General features: G+C 50.8%; 1 protein-coding gene across 4 annotated transcripts in view; it reads left to right on the top strand.

The window, feature by feature from the left end:
• Positions 1 to 21,619, top strand: part of SLC6A6 (solute carrier family 6 member 6) — a 71,290-nt gene that overhangs the window by 44,688 nt on the left and 4,983 nt on the right. For all 4 annotated transcript variants that reach the window (XM_080914783.1, XM_080914781.1, XM_080914780.1 and 1 more), the window contains 9 exons: positions 2,886 to 3,018; positions 7,832 to 7,966; positions 8,872 to 8,975; positions 9,094 to 9,218; positions 12,594 to 12,706; positions 15,905 to 16,042; positions 17,241 to 17,343; positions 17,785 to 17,885; positions 19,832 to 20,002. In XM_080914783.1, coding sequence (XP_080770909.1) covers positions 2,886 to 3,018; positions 7,832 to 7,966; positions 8,872 to 8,975; positions 9,094 to 9,218; positions 12,594 to 12,706; positions 15,905 to 16,042; positions 17,241 to 17,343; positions 17,785 to 17,885; positions 19,832 to 20,002 — 1,123 coding nt within the window. The remainder of the gene's footprint in view (positions 1 to 2,885; positions 3,019 to 7,831; positions 7,967 to 8,871; positions 8,976 to 9,093; positions 9,219 to 12,593; positions 12,707 to 15,904; positions 16,043 to 17,240; positions 17,344 to 17,784; positions 17,886 to 19,831; positions 20,003 to 21,619) is intronic.

The raw sequence follows: 21,619 nt of genomic DNA, 5'->3' as shown, positions 1-21,619 counted from the left end.
CTGATGACCCTAGAAGTCAGAAGAGGTTGCCAGATCTCTTGGAACTAGAGCTACACATGAGTGTGAACTACCATGTGGGTGCTAGTAATTAAACCCAGATCCTCTGGGAGAGCAGACAGTGTTTTTAACCTTTGAGCTAGCCCTCTAGCTCCTGGAGGTCCTTTAAAAGCAGGTGCTATTTTCTTTTAAAAATCAAACCATGTTGCAACACATTTGAAAGAGCTGTGACTTTGGCAGTCCTGGAGTTTTGCTGGCCTTGCAAAGTGGGCAAATGGACCCGCCAAGCCTTAGTTTTCCCATCTGTGAAATGGGGTTAGTGAGCTCTATACCCCTTGGAATGAATGAGATAATGGCATGCATCCAGGCCCTATACGTTTTTATTTCTTGGGTGTTGTTCATACGCTATTCTAGCTATATGATGAGGGGCACAGCAGGACAAGGACCAAGGAAAGTTTCCTCTCCTTTAGGCTTGGGGCTACATCATCAATCCATGCATCCATCCATTCATCCATCCTTCCATCCATCCATCCATCCATTCATCCATCCATCCAACCATCCATCCATCCATCCATCCATCCTTCCATCCATCCACCCATCCTTCCATCCATCCATCCATCCATCCATCCATCCATCCATCCATCCATGCATCAATCCATGCATCCATCCTTCCATCCACCATCCATCCATCCATCCATCCATCCATCCATCCTTCCATCCATCCATCCATGCATCCATCCATGCATCCATCCTTCCATCCACCATCCATCCATCCATCCATCCATCCATCCATCCATCCATCCTTCCATCCACCCATCCATGCATCCATCCTTCCATCCACCATCCATCCATCCATCCATCCATCCATCCATCCTTCCATCCATCCATCCATGCATCCATCCATGCATCCATCCTTCCATCCACCATCCATCCATCCATCCATCCATCCATCCATCCATCCATCCTTCCATCCACCCATCCATGCATCCATCCTTCCATCCACCATCCATCCATCCATCCATCCATCCATCCATCCATCCATCCATCCATCCATTCATCCTTCCATCCATCCTTCCATCCATCCATGCATCCATCTTTCCATCCACCCATCCATCCATCCAGTAGTATAAGACTTGGTTCTCCTGGGGGATTCATTCACTCAGTGGGCATTTGTTGAATCCTGCTGTGCTGTACAGAACAATAACTGTAAGCCAAATGTGTTACTTGAAGGTCATTTGAGAAGGTCCCTTGGATTTATTCGGCATTCCCATGTTGAGGCTGCTTTGCTCAGAGGGCAGCCGTGCAGCCTTTACTCCTGCTCGGAGGGTGGCCTGGGACCCGGAGCTGGAAATAGTCTCTCTCTGGGACTCCTGGAGTGTGGGGACCCTGTGTTCTGTCAGCTGTGGTTGGCAGCTGACCGGGTGGCAGATAACCTGAAGGCCAGTGTCCAGGGAAGAAGTCTGCATGCTTAGCAGGGGTGCTGTGAGACACTGGATTTCTGGGTAGTAGGCTGCACAGCCGTTTTGGCTCTAAGTACCCTACGCAGCTTCCTATGGCTTCTTCCCTACAGGGAGGCCTAGTGGGAGTGTCTGTAAACAGCAGAGACTAGCAAAGGTGACCGGAGGTCAGCACTTAAGTCCAGTTTCTGATTCCACAGACCCCAGCTCAGCTGTGTGATCCTGAGTAGGGTTAGAAGCCAGTTATCCTGGGAATTGTACTGAAAGCCATGGACCTGCCTCTTCTTGAGAGCAGGATTTTGCTTAAGCACCTGCTGTATACCAGCAGCTTCTTTGTGTGTATACTAACATCCTACAGTGTGTGATCAGGTGTATCCAGGGCCAGCCACCTCCAGACCTAGGTACAGTATCAAACTGTTTTCTGTGGCATTTTCCTCATAAGCCACTGCAGCAAAATGGGCACCCTGTGCCCTCCAGGACCCACCCTGCCTTGCTGAGGCGTCTCCCTCGGGAAAGATCTACATAATATGCAGGATATTTTTGTTGTTGATGATGATTTGGTTTGTTCTTTTGAGAAAGGATCTAACTAGTCCTGGGTGACCTTGAACTCATAATCCTCCTGCCTCAGCTTCAGGCACATGTGCATACCACCACTCCCAGCCAACAATCAAGAGTTATATCAAGGAAGCTAGCACAGTCGGTTCTGGGAAGGGAGTCACACCCATTTTACATACTGAGAAAGGCCTGGAACAATTAGGTAACTTGCCCAAGGTTAGCAGTTGAAGAGACAGAGGCTTGAACCCAGTGTTTGCCCCACAGTCAAAATTGAGGGTCGTCTTCACAGCCATGGGTCATGCAGATAATCAGTCCTCATTTTAAAATGTGTGTGTGTGTGTGTGTGTGTGTGTGCGTGCGCGCTCGTGCAGACCAGTTCAGCAGGCTTGGCAGCGTGCACACTTTTCCTCAGCCAACTAAATCAGTCTCCATCTTACAGATGAGGAAACAGAAGCTTGGGAACTTGACTTGCTCATGGCTAGGCTAGACTGAGCCTGAGATCACCTAATCAGGACTCTGCAGTTTGACTGCCCTGTTCCCCTCTGTTATTTTCCTGACAAATGGGGGATCCCAGGGCTTGTTTTGCACAAGCAGTGTCTGGGGCAGAGACTGCCAGTGAGAGGTGGGGATGGGGACAGGTCACATGCTGTAGTCCAGGCTGGCCTGGAATTCACTATGTAGCCCAGGCATGCCTCAAATTCAAGGCAGTCCTACCTGCCTTAACCTCCCCAGTGTTGGGATGAAAATGAGCAATTTTGTATTTTGTTTTGTCGTGGTGCCGGAAACAGAACCCAGGGTTTTGCCCATGCTGGCTTAGCTGCCAAGTGCCCCCCACCCTGCCCCCAACCCCTGACTTCTTGTTCTCTTTCCCTAAAGGCGCAACGTGCTCAGCCTGTCCTCTGGAATCGATGACCCAGGCAGTCTGAAATGGGACCTTGCGCTCTGCCTCCTCTTAGTCTGGCTCGTCTGTTTTTTCTGCATCTGGAAGGGTGTTCGGTCCACAGGCAAGGTGAGTGGATTCCTGTCCCCTGCCTCAGGGACAGCCACACTGTAGCCGGCCTTCTTTTGAAGGCTGAAATACCTTTCAGTGAGTGCTGCCCTAGATGAAGCCTCCATGTCTGGACACAGGAGTGCTCTGACACGCACAGCCCCGTGTGTGGTGTTGTCTCTCACTGGGTAAGAACCCTGGGTGTCCACCACCCAGTTGGTCGGGAGCTTAGTGACCTCATGACTGGCAGACAGCCAGGTGGCCCCACTGAGCTTCTGTCACCAGCCACTATCCCGTTTCCTGGTGTGCACTGTTAGTGTGGTGAGCAAAGCTAACTGAGCCAGAGGCCAGCGACAGCCCTATTGCTCGCCCTGATTACCAGCCCACAGTGTGGACACTAACTTTGCAAAGTGATCGGCAGCACCTGGAGTTTAAAAACGATGCTGAAGCAGGGCCACTCAGCTGCTTTGTATACTGTCTCTGTACTGGGGTGCACAGCCCCTTCTGTACTGAACCTCAGCCTGAAGGGAAGCCAACCGGGCCTGGACCACTCCCTGCTAGCATCACTCCATAGGACAAACAGAAAGAGGCAATGGGATGTTGTCTGTTCTCTTAGGGACCCTGCCCACTGTGCTTCCTACTTCCCCACGGTCCGGGGAGTGTACGTGTTATTCTTCTCTAAACACTGAGGAAGCTGAGGCTCCTAAGAGGTCAGACAGTTTGTCCGAGAGCAGCCCCATCCTTTGCTGTTGAACACTGAACTTGAGGGTTGAGATGAGGCATATCAAGACTCAGGTCTGCAGACCAATGGACCTACCTGCCCTACACTCTTGAGGAAGTAGCAATTGCCTTCTGCCCTTTGTCTCATTTTCCCACAGAGAAGCTAACCTGTCTGGGAATGTCTGGGGAACTCTGGTGCTAAGCACGCTGGAGAGTCAGTCCTTTGAGCCTCTTGTGTGTGGGTCCCATTGTAGAAATGGAGTGAAGGGATTCACGGTGTTCAGTGTGTGTGGCTGGCTGGGAAGAGCTTGGCTGCAGAGAGATGAGCAAGGAACATGTGTGCTATTTATAGGGTGGCTGAGCAAAGGTGACTATCAAAGGTGACTGTGGTGACGAGACAATAGGAGAAGGGAGTAGGGAGTTGAGTATCCAAAGGAGATTGTAGGCAGGGGGTTGTGGGCAAAGGTAATGGTCACTTTAAAGTGTAAAGGGCTTGGGGTGCGTCCAGCCAGGATGTAGGGAGCCTTTCAGTCTATGAAGGAGGTTGATATCCACAGGCAGAGCCAGCACTATTGAGGTGCAGCACACTACAAAGGGGACAGAGCCAAGGCCAAATAGGGGCTACCAGGATGCAGCTGTGGCTACCATGGAAACATGACTAGCCAGAGGCACCTCGACCTACCCTGAGATATACCCTGCTAATGGGGCACGTGTGGTTCCTTGAACAATAGCAGCCCTGATGGGTCAGAGAAGCCAAGACAAACAGCTCTGTGGACTTCCTCCAGCTCAGTGGGGAGAGGCCCTCAGAGGCAGTCCTTCTGCCCGCCTACCCCATCCAGAGGCCCACCTGCTGGCTGGCTTCAGCTTTCGGCCCTGGCTGCAAACCAGACTCCCAGCCCTGGGGGCCGAGCCTTCATCTTGGCCAAGTTTCTTTTCATGGCCAACTTAGTTCTGGAGATGGGAGGGTGAGTGGAGGAGTTCAGGCTTTTCTTTCCTGGCCTTTCTAACTCGCTGAGGATCTGAAATGGGTCCCAGAGTGAATGTTATTTTCATTATTCAACAAGCCATGTAGCTGGGATATTCATTTGGCACCTCCATGCTGGTGGCAGCTCATTTCATCCTCCTGAAGTTCTCTGATCCTGTACAGTTGAAACTGTTGTTCAGAGAGCTTAACTAACTTTCCCAATGCTACACAGCCTGTTGGCGGCCAAACTGGGATTTGAACTCAGGCAATTCCCTTTTTCCACATCTCAGTCTCATCCTTGTGCTGGCAGGCAGGTGCAGGGGGCAGAAGCCTGGCATGTTCCCGCTCCTTCTCACAAGGACTGCCAGTGGAAGTCTGGAGGGGCCTGGACATAGGTGTGGCTGGGTCTGTGGTCACACTCTAGGACAGCCTGCTTTGTCAGAAACAAGGCAGAATGGGGGCAGTCAGGGCTAGTTCTGAGTTTGGACTCAGCTCTGCCCATTATAAATGGAACGACTTTATCTGTTCAGCCCCAGTTTCCCCTGGTGTAATGTGCGTGATTGAAAGACTTTGCTGCCCAGGCCATCTGCTCCCAAGTCGAGCAGAATAGCAGGAGAACAGAAGCCAGCTCCCTCTTGCAACCCACCAACTTCCAGAGAGCCGGGGACAAGATGCCCCCTAAGCCTTTACTTTCCACAAGGCCTCTGGCCCTGTTATGAAGGCTCAGCAGGAGTGGAAAAATACCACGTCCCACAGCAAGGCCTACTGGGCCACCGTCAGGGGCCCATGGTGGCGCCTGGCACCAGCCTCTCCCTAGAGGATCCCGAGGGACAGTCACGGAAAAGTTGAGAGAATGGCTCTCGGGCTTATCCAAGGAGTAGCAAAGGCTACAAAACAAGGGTAGCTTTTTCTAGAGAGATGGTTGGGGCAGCGTGATGGGGGTGGTAGCAACAGTAACACTCCCAAAGGCAGGGGAGCCCCACAAGTTCTTGGCCTAGATCAGATCTCACCTCTGACACCTCCTTCTATCTGGAGACTCTAGGCCAGTGACATGGCTGGTATGACCTGTTTGCTCACAAGGAAAGGGACACATTGCAATGGCTCATCAGGTACAGTGTACATTAAGTAAGTTCATAGCACCATGTTGAGCACATAGTAGGCTTATTAAAGAGTCAAGCCAGGGAAGCCCTCTCCACCCCAGTGAGCCCACTGGTGCTTCTGGCCATAATCCACTTACTTTGAAGTGTTGTAGCCCTCTGGGGAGCCCTGTGGCTCTCCTGTCTGAGGCTATTGTTTACCAGCCTGGGTGTGGCTTTGCAGGGCCTCAGAGAGGGGACCTGGCCAGGGGTGCCTGCCCATCCACAGGAAGGGAGGGGACAGGAGGATTTTCTTTCTTTTATACTTTTAGTGGCTTCCTGATTGGCCCTTGTCCCAGGTGTCCATCAGTGTCACTGGAAAAGAAGCAAGGGTGGATAGGGACACGGAGGCCTAGAGGAAGAAAGTCATCCAGGGGAAGGGTGGCGGGCAGGAGAGGGCCCTCCTTTATTTAGCCTTGTAGAATGTCACCACCTTCCGGGTTGTTAAGTGTTTCCAAACACTCCCTGAAGACCTTAGTGGAGGGTGAGGTCAGAGTCCCCTTGCAGCCCCAGCCCCAGTCACCAGCTGGGCGGTAGGACAGATGAGTGATAAACTCCAGCTGACCCTCTGGAGTCCATCTCCTTATCTTAGCCCCAGAGAGGGAACCTCAGCCTATCCAGGTCACATCTCTTCCCTTAAGGTGGGGACACCTAGTCTACAAAAGGAAGAGTAGTGAGTGACACTAGCTGCCGGGCACTGTACTTGAGTTCCTCTCCAAGAGGCCTGACCTCCTAGAAAGTGATGACCTCACTCAGGCCTTCTACCTATTGTAAAGGCTGCCCTGCAGTGGTGTGGCCAACAGCTTGTAGGACCAGGTAGAGGACATCATTACCTATCCCTTCCTCATCCCAACCCTGGCCTGCTGGGACACACAGCATGACCCCATGGGTCTCCTGTGAGCTGGGGAAGTGCTGGGCCTGTCCTGTTCTGGGCATGGCCTCAGGGAAGTTCCCGCCCACCTCTCAAGTCACTGTCAATCAGGCTGTGTGTCTTGACAACCACTTGCTGTTGTCTGACTGTGTAGATCCTTACCCATCCATTTATAAGGGCCGCTGTGACTCTTGTCCTCTTTTAAATGAGAAGAAACCCAGAGAGAGGGACCAACATGGCCTGCATCTCTTATCGAGAGACGGTCCAGAGCTGGAACTGACCCTTTCCTATCTTTGGCAGGGAAAATGTTGCTGCCACCCCCTATCACACTGCCTCAGTCATCTCTTTAGAAAAGGCTACTCTTGTTTTATAGCCTTGTCTCACTGTGTACCCCCAGGTGGGCCTGGAACACGCCTGCTTTAGTCTCCTGGGTGCTGGGATTACAGATGTGCACCCACACCTGCTTCTATCTTTTTTAAAAAATATATGGATATTTTGCCTAAATATGTGGGGGGGGGGGGGTTAGAGATGACCAGAAGAGGGCCTCAGATCCTTTGCAGCTAGGATGCTGGGACTTAATCCTGGGTCCTCTGCAAAAGCAGCAGTCTCAGCAAGGAAGTACTGCAGCAAGGGTGTGCAAGCCCTTCGTTATCTCCCAGCCCTTTCTTTGCCCCCCCCCCGTGTTGTATTAACAGTTAAATGTCAGCTGATGCATGCTGAGTGCCATGTGACAGACCATGTGAGCACAGGCTGAGCTGTTGCTTACATCCCTGATAGTCGATTCAGTTTGTACGTTGTCTGTATTTTTCCTCCAAGCGCATCATCTCTTCAAAGGGTGTATTTGTTTTCCATCTTGCCTGCTTTTTAAAAATTGGAACCTAAATGAGCTATGTAAATTATCTATAGGAATTCATTTATTTAGCTATTATCTATGAGACAGACCCTTATGTCATATTCAGGTAAGGTGGCAGAGGCTCAGAGGTCAAACAACACACTGGAGATTGCACAGCAGGTGAGACTAGTGTGTCTCTAGGGTCCTTGCTGCACCCGGGACAACCTCCTGCCTTTGAGAGAAAAGGATTGCCTACCCTTCACTGCAGCAAGGATACTCACCATTCTCCCTGACGCCTTCTCGCCCAACAGGTTGTCTACTTCACCGCTACTTTCCCATTTGCCATGCTTCTCGTGCTGCTGGTCCGTGGACTGACCCTGCCAGGTGCTGGGGAAGGCATCAAATTCTACCTGTACCCTGACATCAGCCGCCTTGAGGACCCTCAGGTAGAGCAGGGCGGGGTACCCGACCCCAAGGCTGTATAAACCAGTGGTGCACAGGGTGCAGGTGGCAGTGTTTCTTTCCTCTGGCTTTTTGATGCTCGTGTGTAGACAAACATCACTGCCTGGTACTTCTCTACTGGACCAATAGTGGCTCGTAATCCTGAGCTACAGAGCCTGCCTCAGGCAAGTACCAGTGAAGGCAAGGGCTCCTTCTCCAGCCACACAAGGACCAGAGACTCAATGTTGAGGATGCCATCCTTAGATAGAATTGATGGTGCTCTGAAGGTTAAGGGGCTCATACTGTGAGTCCCCCTGTCTCAGCACATAGCTGAGGAGTGTCAGAGTTGGTGAAACCTCTAGAGGCCTTAATGTGCCCTTTGAGACCTTTGTCCCAAGCTCCCAAGGCCCCGGGAAGCAATTGAAAATTGAAGCAGAGCAGGGTTGGTGGCTGGCCGGAGCTGAGAGCTGGGACTGTAGGTTTGCTGTCGTCCAGAGCTACAAGCCATAGTGCCTGGAGATATAAAGAAAGCCCTGTGTTTTAACTTGGGGCCCAGGCTAAGCCGTCACAGCCTTCCAAGAAGCCTTGATGTGCTCGAGGCCGACCATGGCGACTTAGGAACAGACTCAGAGTACAGACTATTCTTTATTGAGTGAGGAAAGTTGTTCGGAGGGCCGGGTGGGCTAGGGGGCCCATTGTGTAGATATGAAAAGCAAGGTTTCAGGAATGCCACCGGTCAGTCCAGCGTTAGAGGCCTTAACTGATACAGGAAGATGAGGATCTTCCTCTGGGGTTCCCTGCAGCTCATCCACACTGGTTCTCGTGCAGACATTGTCATGGTTGGTCAAAAGTCGCCTCATTGCTCCTCTGCTCACCCCAGGCAATGATCCTAACGCTCCTCCCTCCTCAGGTGTGGATCGACGCTGGAACGCAGATATTCTTTTCCTACGCTATCTGCCTGGGGGCCATGACCTCACTGGGAAGCTATAACAAGTACAAGTATAACTCGTACAGGCAAGTGTCGCGCTGGCGGGCCCGGTGAACGTTAGAAATGATTAAAGAAAAAGAGAAGTAGGGAGCGTGGCTTCCTTGTGTTGTGATTAACTTACCCCCTGACGTGTGTGTAACTTAGGGACTGTATGCTGCTGGGATGCCTGAACAGTGGTACCAGTTTTGTGTCTGGCTTCGCAATTTTTTCCATCCTGGGCTTCATGGCACAAGAGCAAGGGGTGGACATTGCTGATGTGGCTGAGTCAGGTACGGTGGTGTCGGTGGCAGTGGTGGTGGGCACTGCCACCTAGTGTGTAAGATGAGTACTGCAGGCATGGAGCCAGACCCCAGGGGGATGGAGGGAGCCTGGCTTTTACATAGACATCCCCTCTCCCCCCCAAGATGTGCTCCCATACCTGAGTACAAAGGCTACATTTAAAGGTCTTCAGTACACTCTGGCCCACTGAAGGTGGGAGGAACAAGGGCGATTGAGATGGGACTTGGTGGCTGCTTTAGTTGTGGTCTTCCAGCCCCCAACACCTCTCCAGCAACCGCTGGCTGTAGCCATGGAATTGCTTTCCTAATTAAGGCCCAAATCATCCACAGATAGCACACCATCACCAGCGCCGCTGGCATCTCAGCCTTGGTTTCTGTGGTTTGCATTTGGCTCTTGGCGAGCTCCAATGCCAAGTCGATCCACTCCTCGGTCCTTCCTATATATATTTACCAAACGTCACCCCTGCCAGTCTCCACCACAGTCCCCACCACTCGGAGGCCATGGCAGAGCTGATTTGGGGGTAGGATATGAGGACACTGTCTTCTTTGGGGAGTTAAGGGCCTGTCGGTCCCAGGTTGCTACTCAAGACACCAACATTCGCAGAATGGATGGTCAGTCTTGGGGTCATTGGCTCTGCACAGAGTGGGGTTCTTTCTTAGCAACATGGTATTCAGAACTTCAGCAAAGATGGTTCTGGAATGTGGACTAGACTCCTATTACCTCATCACGATATTTTAGGGGTCTGGGCTTGAGTAGCCCTGTAGTGGATGGGGTAAGGACCACCTCCTCATCCCATTCTCTTGGAGGGTGGTCAGGTGTAATTTCACCTAATTACTCACAGCCCCTCTGGACCCTCTGGGACCTTCTAAGGCTGCCAAGAGCCCCAGGCTGGGTCTTCCTCCAGGCCACAGGGATGGTGTGAGGTAGAACAGGCTGGCCTTTGTTATTCCTGGAGTTTTTGCAGACCAGGGCAGGTACCCTAAATCCCTACCATTCTCTTCCCTTGATCTCCTTATTTTGAAATGTAAGGTCATGTTTCAGTTCTCTGGTCCAGAGCTTTGGTATTGGGTCAGAGGGTCCCTTGACACTGTGTGTCTGGATTGTCCAGATATACATGTCTCAGTTGAAATCAAGAGGCCCAAAGATTGGGCCGTGTTTGTGTGGGTTGGGGTGGGCTAGGCTCTTAGGCAAAGGATCTAGTTGCTGAGTCTCCATCTACTACGTGTCAGGAGATCCATCCAATGTGGCCATTTCACTCAATTTTTTGACCTCAGGAATCTCAGGGACCACTCATCCTCTGTTTAATGTTGGGCCATAACGGAGACCCTTCCCCAGCGTAACACCACACTGTGCACACATACATAGTTATTTCTCTGTGTCCCACTTGGACACCCAGAAGAACTATTTGCCCATCCTCAGAGATTTCAAAGGCAGGGAAGGGCCCAAGGGCACAGGGACTTCAAGAGTTATACAGCAAGGGGCCAGCCCCTCTTTCAGCCCCTCTGTTCCCACTTACACATGCAAAGTGATTCCAAACCTGTAACAGGGTTCCACTAAAAGCACAGAGGAAGCTTGTTATGAAAGATGGGCCCCCCCAAAGAGATCTCTGTGCACAGTAGATATTTCACATTGTGCATGTAGTCAGTCAACACAAGTGGTTTATTTCCTTTGTCCACTTCAAAGATGCTCCTTCCCCACAGTGATGTGTGAGCAGCCAGCACAGCAAGAGGAACAGTGGCTTTAAGATTGGTCTGGGCAAACAGCATAACAAAGAAAGGTGCCTTTAAGTGAGAGTATAGCACAGCCCAAGGAAGCCCAACCAGGTCGTGGTGTGCTGGACCTGTAGGTATCACAGAGGCCGGCGTAGCCTCAGCTTCTGTCCTCCTGAGCTCACTGTGGTTGTAGAGGAGGGTGCTTGGCTTCTCTCCTGAGACTGGTTTGAGAAAATCTAAAGTCAAGGACAGAAAGAGGTGAATAGATTCTGTTCACAGTGCCTGGTGCAGAAGGTTGGGGTACACCACATTTTACATCTGTCTTGTAGTTGGCTAGCCCTGAGGGGAAAACGAATGCTTTCAGTTCTTGAGTCCAGGTGTGTTCCTGATGTCCCGGGTGGGAGGTGTGTGTTCTGAGACCCCTCCCCTCAGTCTTGCTCATTCAAACAGCTTCCGGCCTGACAAGCAGCCGCACCCCTTCCCCTCACAGAATCTTCTAACAACCTTCTAGCAACCGCTCAGTGGCTGTCCAGGTCGTTGTTTCGGTTTCTCATTTCACAGGCTGAGCAGACCCCTGCCACAGTTGGGGTTGTTGATGCTTTACTGAGTGAATTTTTTTTCAAAATTGCTTTGTTTTTGTGGAGCCCTCCCCATCCCTCCTTTCTTGAGCCTTTCATTCAGTTTTGACGATTGATGTTTGCTTTAAAGGGTGAAACATCTTTCCTGTCTCCAGCAGTCTGGCCCATATTTCTTCTTGATTGGTTTGTTTTGTTGATTTTACTTTAGTTTTTCAGCCCTCATGTGGGCTCAGTACCAGCTAGCTAATCCCCCCAGGAGTTTGTTTGGTGGTGGTGGGGTGTTTGTAAGCAGGAGATGTTTGTGTTCAAATGACCCTGTGAGAGGCACTCAGAGTGGGCAGAACTCTTGTCCCCTCTGCCTCTGAGTCTGGCCAGAGCCCTTTTCTGGGCAGTGGCATCCAACTCCAAGAAGCTGAACATAAAGGATCCCAGGGCTACCTGACCCTCATATTTTAGTTAGGGGAAACTGATGCCCCCAAAAAACATATAGAGGTAGTGGTGGATTAGAACGAGATGTGGGTAGTCTCCTGCCCCACGCCTCCAGTGCCAGGCCTGGCTGGTTTTACTTGCCATGTGTGGGTACCTCTGGGGGACATAGGCTCCACAGGCGTGTCTTTGAAGAATCATTTGCCCTGCTGGGCTTCTAAATTCTTTTTTTTTCTTTCTTTCTTTCCATTCAAACAGTTCTTTGCAAAGGAGGGTTTCGAGAGTCAGATAACCACAACTTTCCTTTCAGCCAATGTCAATGTGCCACTTTGGTGTGTGACGGGTGGGTCCTTTTCCCAAGTCTCTGGCTGCCTGAGCCCCAGATTCAACTCCACTCCCTTCCCCTAGGATCCCGTGTCTATACGGGTTTAGATTCACTTAAGAGGAGGCTGTGTGCTGGATAGGAGACAGACGCTTACACGGGGCCCCTCCCGAGCCCCAATGGTCTCTTCTTCTGGCTCCTGCCTTTTGGGCTTAGGTGACAACCCCCTCCCTACTCAGATGTGAGTGTTCGGTGAGGCCCTGGATTTCAAGTAGCATGGTGCTGATGTGTGTTCTCCTGTGTCCCCTCCCCGTTTCTCTCCCTCAGGTCCTGGCTTGGCCTTCATTGCCTACCCAAAAGCTGTGACCATGATGCCGCTGCCCACCTTTTGGTCCATCCTGTTTTTTATTATGCTCCTATTGCTTGGACTGGACAGCCAGGTACGTGTATGTGGGGCTGTGGAACTCATGTGAAAGCCTCACTGTGAGAAGCCATCCTTCTAGAAGCTGAGGCGTGTTCAAGACTCTTCCCCCTCAGAAGCTTCACCCAGGGCCCTGGACTGAAAAAGTCCTCAGCCCAATAGTGGGAGGAGACCCTCCACCTTAATGCTCAAGGTTATCCCAAGCAAGGAGATGAGGGTGACTGTGGGTGGGGTTAAGGTCAAAGTATAAATGAAAAATAGGAGGCTGGGACCCAGAGGTACAGGTACCAGAGCATGCCACAGTCCCAAGTATGTCCAGAAAAGATGAAACACATTTGGCAGACTGCTTTTGGTTCAGGCCAGCCTGTCCCCCATCTTCTGATTGCTATAACATCTGCCCCATCTGTACTTCCATTTTCTCTCTTGGGTGGAACACATGTACCAAGCATGCACTGTATCCTCAGCCATGCCCCAGCCTTTCCCCATGATTCTGAAGGACATCCTGCTCTAACCTACTGCTAGGGTTCTATAAGGGGGTAGTTCTCTACCAGGGGGTGTTGGTGACAGCCAGCCAGCTTCTAGCTCAGGAGAGGCAACGTTGTTGTGTGTGATACTGGCCACATCCATCTCTTTCCTCTGAACCGCAGTTTCCTCATCCTGGTTAATGGCTACAGTTTGCCAAGCGTGAGGAATTTAGATGCCTGTGAGATTCGTGGGGGCTTTACTATCTCTTTCCTGAAGTGTCTTTTTTGTGGAGTATCATTGAAACTCCAAGAGGGAGACTATGGGGTGCACAGGGCAGGTGGCCACAGGCTCAGGCCAGCTATAGAGACTGGGAAGGTAGGAGAGACTTGTGTGTGGCATGGGTTTTGAGTCCAGTTCCTTTGGGAACAGTTCATCAAACTGAAATGGGCTGTGCGATCCGGTCTAGAGACTCCTCACCCTTCTCAAGGGCACGGCCTCCAATGGCCCTGACAGGATGGGTCCCTGGGGACTCAGAATCAGTGGAGGTGAATGAGTCCAGAGTGGAGAGGCAGCTAGCAGGGTCAGGAACACAGTGCAAGACTTGGCAGCCAAGGGGGTCAGATTAACAGAGAAGACAGCAAAACCTTTTCCAGACCAGAAAAACAGATCCTTGTGGAATTGGTGATGGGCAGACACTGTTGTAAACAAGCAAGGTTCTGTTAATGATTCCTGCTCTGAGAGCTTGCTTGGCGCTGGGAGCAGACCCCATGCAGTGCCTTTTAGTGGTTTTTAGAATATCTTCCAGGCTCAGAGGGGAAGAAGAAAACAAAAACACAAGTTAATAAGTGGCTAAGCGTGACATCTGCCAGGGCTCCAAATGGGCCTTGCAGGCTCACAAGTGGCTGGGAGTGGGGCTCAGTGCAGGATGTGTGACTCTCAGTGAGCTGTAGGCTGAGTGGAGAATTTGGGGGGGGTGGTTATGAAAGCTTGCCTTAGGATGTTCATCTTTACCCTACTTTGTAGATCCCAAGGTTTGGTGCTCAAATGACCTGATGGTATCATCACTGTGGGAGATGCCTGGTGTCCCATGGCCATTTTTTTCCACGTGCAGCTCAGTTGGCTTCGACCCCCAAACCCCCTACCAACAGTTTTCTTTATTTGTAGTGCTGGACGTGGGAGCAGAGGCTTTGCCCGTGCTAGAAGCATGCTCTTCCCTGGCCCACTGCACCCAGGTTTTAATGCATTAGCTCCTGTCCCTGCCAAACTCCCGCCCTGGTGTCACTGGTGCCCTTTCTACAGCCAGAGAAACTATTTCGGCTCTGATTCATAGCCTTTCATCTTAACTAATTTTGTAGCTTCGCACTGGGACTGCAGGTTAGACACAACTCAGTTGCTTTTCAGGTTAAAATCCCCTTTGGACACATCAGTCAGAGGTCAGGAGGTTAACCCCTCTCTCAGAGTTCTAGTTAAGAGCCTCTTGGTCATCTTGCCCCTGAATTCTGGTCTCAGAGTGCTGTACCTTTGAGCACACCTTGGGGCTCTTCTCTCTGAGTACCCCCATTCTGACACACTTTCTCACCATCTCCCAAAGGCCACCGTGTTTGGATCTTTTTTGTAGGAATGTCAAGGGAACTTCTGCTCCCAAATCTTTTTGTCTTTTATTTCAAGATGGCATTTCAGACAGACCAGGCTGACATCAAATTCAGTCAGGTCTGACTCTGCAAATGTCCTGACCTTCTGCTACCTCCTGATTGCTGGGATTACAGGTGTGTTCTGCTGTGCCTGGCTACGCAGTGCTGCAGAACACACCCCAGGATTATGCCTGCTAGGAGAGCAGCTGCCAGGTGCTTACATGCTCAGCCTTTAGTGTCTTAATTTTCCAATGACTCAGAGCAGTCTGAGTGCTGCTCCTCTAATTTAAGTACTTTTGTGGCCCTCAAACCCCCAAATACTGCCAAGACCTTGTTACAGACTTGAGTATTCATGCCTAAATAACTAGGAATGTTATTGCCAGTATCATTGGCTAGGTGAAAGGTGATGTGTCCAGAGGGCCCAGTTTTATGTTGCTGTTAAAAGGCAAGATAGAGCTTTGTGTAGAGATATTGCACAGTTTCCAAGATAAATCGTTAGCTACAAGATTGGAAAGATGTAGAGAGACTGATAATCATCCTAGAGCATGATTTGTGTGTGTGTGTGTGTGTGTGTGTGTAAAAATAAATGTTCCAGAATTTTCTTTATATCTGGAACCAATGGATTCCTGGATTGTGAGATGTCCAGTGGGATTAAGCCACCATGTGAGTCAGACCTGACGTACCATTAGTGCTCTGGATGGGGAAACTGAGGTCAGGCTTTGCCCAGAGGCTCCCAACTTGTTAGTTGCAAAGGTTAACCTTACCATGCTGTGGCTGAGCATCCCGTGTGAAAGGCTGGGCTAGGCATTCATTGCCTGTAGCATCAGCCTTGACAAAAGAGAGAGGCTGTCATGGCCACACTCCCACCCAAAGTGTGTGAGGGAGAGCTGGCCCTGGCTGCTCCTTCAGGAGTCTCCAGTGCTAAGGGTGGGAATGGCCTGAGTACAGCTATACTTCCTGAGTTGCTTGGACCACAGACACAGCAGCTGCCTGCATAGCCCAGGGTCTGGCTACATGGATTTCCAGGTGGGTCTCATGAGATGTAGCCCAGCCCTATTACTGAACTCCAGGCCTGGGTTGAGCCCCCTTACACTCTTCTCTCTCTCCCTCTTGTCCCTCAGTTTGTTGAAGTCGAAGGACAGATCACATCCTTGGTTGATCTTTACCCGTCCTTCCTAAGGAAGGGTTATCGTCGGGAAATCTTCATCGCCATCTTGTGTAGCATCAGCTACCTGCTGGGGCTGACGATGGTGACGGAGGTAGGTGGTTGTCACTCTGGGTGGTGTGAGTTTTCCCCTCCTACTTTTGGATTTCTCAAGGCCACAGGGGAGGCCACAGTTGGGAGAGGGGCCTGAGGGGGGGTGGGTCTGCTTACCCCACTCCTTTAGGTTGCCCCCCAATCCCTATTCTGTCTAGCTCTCAGATGATCATGCTGCTTCTCCCATATCCCCTTTTTGAGATGTTGTGGTCAAACTAAGATTGTGGCACTTGCTTGGCAAGTACTCTACCATTTGTGTGGGTATCTGCTGAGGAGAACAGCTGCTCTTCCCAGAGGGTAGGGACCGTTCTTTAAACAGGAGGAAAAGAAGCCAGGAGCAGAAGGGAACAGAAAGGTTGAAGGCCGGAGGTTTCAGTGGCTAGGAAAAGGGCAGCTAAGAAGGCATGAACCTGGCATTCCCTCCAGCATACTTCCTGCCCCCAGGACACTAACCTACCCGAGGTCTCTAGGAGAAGCTTGTCAATCACTACCCTAAACCCTGTTCAGGCCTTCACTTTTCTTTACTGAAAGAAGAAACTCTTAGGGAAGTATTTGTAAGAACACCCCCTCTGAGGCTAGAAAGATGTCTTGGGGGTTAAGAGAACTAGTTGCTCTTCCAGAGGACCTAGGTTCAATTCCCAGCACTCACATGGCTACTCACAACTGTCTGTAACTCTACTCCTGGGAATCCAACATATTCGTGGTGTACAGACACACCTGTAGGCAGACCACTTATTCATGTAAAATAAAAATAAAGGTTATAAAGCACTAAGAAAAGCTCTCTAAAGTCAGATAGCCTCTACTCACCACACACTGGCCCGTAACTTGGCACACTTGGTTTTAAAACAACCTGTGTGCAGAATTCTGTGGCCCTTTGTGTGGTATTCTTCCTAAACCCTGTGAGTTTTGTCAAACATGAAGTTCAGTTTGTTTTATATTTGTTGTAAGCCTATGAGCCATCACACTTGGCCTGAATATTTTTTCCTTCCTTCCTTCCTTTCTTTTCTTCCTTTCTTCCTTTCTTTTTTTTTCTCTCTCTTTTTAAAAGGTACCTGTATTTGGTCATCCTAGCTTTTGCCCATTTTCCTTTGGAATTAAAAAAAATGTATTGATTTATCATAGCTCTTTATAGATGAAAGGAATTAGAGACCATCTAATAAACCAACTTTATCTTTGATGTTTTTTTTTTTCCTTCATAGGGTGGCATGTATGTGTTTCAACTCTTTGACTACTATGCAGCTAGTGGTGTATGCCTTTTGTGGGTTGCATTCTTTGAATGTTTTGTTATTGCCTGGATATATGGTGAGTATACACGTTTGCACATCCTTTTTCAAGCTGTTCATTTGGGCAGAGAATGCAATGGAAAAGCTTCCCTTGTCTGGAATGTTCACTCTGGATACTCCTTGAGCATATTACAGATAATCCCACTGAAGGCACAGGGTGTGAACATGCTGCTATAAATATAACACGGCCACCTCAGAACCTATGGTGACCTACTCTTTGGCTCAGTAATGGTCCGTTTCGGCCTCTTAGAGAGCTGAGACTGGCCACACTAAGATGTGGGCTCTGTCTAAGACTTCCAGGAAAATGCAAGTACCCAGCTGCACTGAATGTCACATGGTCATGTGTGGTGTGGAGATATAGGCTTGGTGGTTAGAGGTGGTGACCCCTGCTGCATTGTTCCCCAGGGCTATTCTGGCTTTGGCCACCGTGTCACCAGGGACCTACTGCTATTTCTTGTAGGCGGTGATAACTTATATGACGGTATTGAGGACATGATTGGCTATCGGCCTGGACCCTGGATGAAGTACAGCTGGGCTGTCATCACTCCAGCTCTCTGTGTTGTAAGTCTCACCCCAGCCTGACATTTGCATCTTGTGATGCCCAGTTCCATTTAGCATTTCCTGTATTCTAGGGGCTCCGATAAAGCCAGATTCAGCTTTACCTGCAAGCAGTGGGGGTGGGTTGCTCTATGTTGCTTGATTGCTTAGGGTTTTGTAGGACCAACAGGAGTTTGTGAAGAAGAAACAGGAAGGGCAGTGTCAGGGACACTAGGCCAGGCTGCTGTCCTCTACCCACCTTGGAGCTAGCCTTGAGGTTTTGCACGGGTACCTTCTCTGAGATTTGTTCGTACTGCTGAGCTTCTTGTGAGTATTACTGAGCTTTCACAGTGGATCCTGGCCAATGCCCTAGGGATCTTGGTGTGTGGGAGTCCCACCTGTACTGCTTCTCCTTCCTGGTCAACACCTTGGCGAGTCTGGATGCCCTTCCACTCTAAAACCAATGCTTAATGATGAACAGGTTCCCTCTCCTGTGACCTCTACTCCCAGGCCAGATCTAGTAGACATGCCAACTCACACCTGTGCCTGGGCCTCGGTTTTCTTACCTCACTCACTTTGTCATCTCTGTAACAGGGATACTCTGATGTGAGACCTCAGTGGTAGGTGACAGTTTAGAATCTAATGAGGCTGAGCCTTACTGTGGCTCTCGGCACACACGTCCTGCAACATAGTCAAGAGACCGCAAACAGCAACTAGAGACCCAACCTAGGTAGAGTTGCAGCCAGCTGGGCCAGTACGCCTGTCCTTGTTCACACCAGGCTGTGCCTAGGGTCCCTCTCACACTGACCTCTGATTTTCTACCCTCTGGACCAGAGCGGGACTGCACCCTGGTGGCAGAATGAGGCCCCCTGCTGGAAAAGCTAGGTAGATACCAGAGTCACCCACCTCTGGGGCTCACTTCACAGAAGCCACAGCTTTCTAGCAAGAAAGCAACAGGGAAGAGTAGGCCATGGGCCAACCTTCCTCACATGCACCACTGTCGCCCATCAGATCTTGTTTTAGGCAGTGAGTAGTGGATCATTTTTGCCGTGGCACCCCCTGGAGTGCCTCATTTTCTGAGGAGAAGAATACAGGGCAGCTCCTCCAGAGCCAGAGCTCCTCTCAAAGGCAAAGGTAGACTCCACACAGCTTTAAGGTTCAGGGCTCACCCCACCATTCTCTTCAGGACCAAGGCCAGGTCTACATACTGTTACTGGGACCAGACCAGTGTGCCACGAGATAATGGCATTTAGGCCACCGGCTGCCTGGCTCTCATTCATGTCTCTGGCATTGATTGTGAACCTGTGGTGTACGCCTACAGCCATGGTGTTAAAAGAGAAATGTTCCCGACTGGTGGTTCTCATCCCCTCCTTTCACTGGGGTTGCCTACGACCACTGGAAGTGCGGACATTTACATGATGAGTCGTAACAGTACACAGTAACAGTTATGAAGTAGCAATTTTATGCTTGGGGGTCACCACATTGTGAGGAACTGCTCTAAAGGGTTGTAGCACCAGGAAGGCTGGGAACCATTGCTCCAGAGGGAGGGAAACAGCTGAACTCTGGGTATCAGAGCCGCGCTGCTCCTGGAGGAAAGAGCTGGGGCCTGGATAAGTAAGGCCAGCACACTGGAGTGGAAGCCGGGTGAAAAGATGGAGGACAAAGGATGGGCAGCAGAAAAAGCCCTGTGTGGACCCTGGGCACAGGCAAAAGAGCTGTAAAGAGTCCTGAGGGGTGGGGTCACTGACAAAGGAGGGGCCAGCTATGAGTTGACATGTTGGTATGCCAGAGCACCTGGGGAGGCAGGGAAGGGTGAGTAGGTGACTTGGTCAGATTTGCTCTAGAGAGATCCATAGGGCACAATACTACCTCATCTCCATAGGAAGGATAGAGGAGAGGCCCTGCCCCAGAGGAAATTCATACTGCTCTCAAATGCCTAGGGACCCTCTGACTGTCCCATCTTTCCACAGGGATGTTTCATCTTCTCTCTTGTCAAGTATGTACCCCTGACCTACAACAAAATCTACCGGTACCCTGATTGGGCAATCGGGCTGGGCTGGGGCCTGGCCCTTTCCTCCATGATGTGTATCCCCTTGGTCATTGTCATCCTCCTCTGCCGGACGGAGGGACCGCTCCGTGTGGTGAGCATGGGGCATGGGCAGTGGGAGGTGGAGGACAGACAGTGTTGGTTTCTGGGTGATGTAGTTTTCTCGTGGCAGGAGTATTGCTGTGGGCAAACAGACCGCTGCCATTCACACTGGAGAAAGCATTGTGTAAAGTGGGCCATGAACTTAAGAGGAATGTGCCCAATATAGTATGGTGTAGAATGTGGTCCTGATGTGGGGTACAGAGGGTCGGTTTCTAGGCCTCGTTTGACAAGTTAAAGGGTGTGGGAATCTCTGTTCTAATTTAGGGCAGGAGATAAGTTCTGGAGAGGAAGCCCAGCACTGCCCAACCATGCCACCCTCTGTGCTGGGGAGTGTGCCACCACCTCTGCCCTGCTCCCAGCCTCTGAGATTGCTTGTCTCTTCACGGGCCCCCTTCCCTTCCCCCCAACCCCTTAGGAATGCTTCCCACTGTGTGGGAGCCTCCAGGCCTGGCAGTCCCCTGATCTTTCCGTGAAATCCCGTTCTCAGAATCTACTTTAACCTTTGCACCTGGGCCAGCTCCAAGGCCCCACAGTTTTATTTTGGGCTGTTTTTATTCTCTTACAAAAAGAATCTTGGAGCCAGGATGTCCTGGGGCCCTGGCTCCCTCTTGAGCTGGCCCAGGCTTCCTCCTGTGGAGGGGGCTGTGTTGGCCAGGAGAGGAGGGGAGAAGAGACAAGGAAAGAGCCAGGATACTCATGTCCTCCCCTAGACTATAGAAGAGTGGGGCTGGGGCCCCAGCTCTCTCACCATTAAGTTAGAATCAAGGCTTAATCTGTTGTTGCTGAAACAGGGGGCTCCAGACACAGAGGCAGCTGCGGCGCCTGCTCTGATGCTTCCAGGTGGGCCCTGGTGCTCTGAGACAACTCAGGTCACCCTAGAAGGTCATTAGTACCCAGACATGAGTTAGTTGGACTTTGCAGGGGTCTTTAGAGGCATGTTCTGGTTACAGTTTTTGTGGTAGTCACTAAGTTAGGTAAGGTCTGTGGAAATCTTAAATGGTTTTTTGTTGTTGTAGTGGTGGTGGTGGTTACTTTGGTTTTCGAGACAGTATCTAAATCTATTGTCCAAGTGGGACTTGAACTCACTCAAGTCCAGGTTGGCCTCAAACACTCAGCTCTCTCCTGCCTTAGCCTTCCTAATGCTGGGATTATGGGTAGAAGCCCCAATGCCTGGTAATGCACCATTTTAAGAGGCTGGTCTGGCCTGTGCACTCAGATTTGTTCAGAGTGAGCTGCTGGGAAGGAAGGCACATCTGGGAAGGATGTCTCCTCGCAGCTAGAGCGAGCCATAGCCCCTCTGGCAGCACAAGCTATCCTGGTGCCCTCCCAATCGTGAGGTAGAAGTGGCATATCAGGATCTCCAACCCAGCCAGGGTTTCAGACCAGGCTGTGGTTCCCAGTAGACAATGGGGGTGACTGCCAGTGTTGGGTACACTTTTCCACTTTGCATTTGGAGCCCATTGTTCCAGTGAAAAAGGGGTGGAGTTGAAAGGAAGCAGGCAGGCTAGGTTGGTGAGGAGGAGTCTACCTGCACAAAGCAACACGGGGGGGGGGGGGGGGGGGGGGGTGTAGGAGAGGCGTGGCCTGGAGTTACCAGGGCTTGTGTTTG

This window comes from Micromys minutus, assembly GCF_963924665.1.
Source record: "Micromys minutus genome assembly, chromosome: 3".
NCBI classification, from domain to species: domain Eukaryota; kingdom Metazoa; phylum Chordata; class Mammalia; order Rodentia; family Muridae; genus Micromys; species Micromys minutus.
This window is presented reverse-complemented; position numbering and strand designations above follow the sequence as displayed.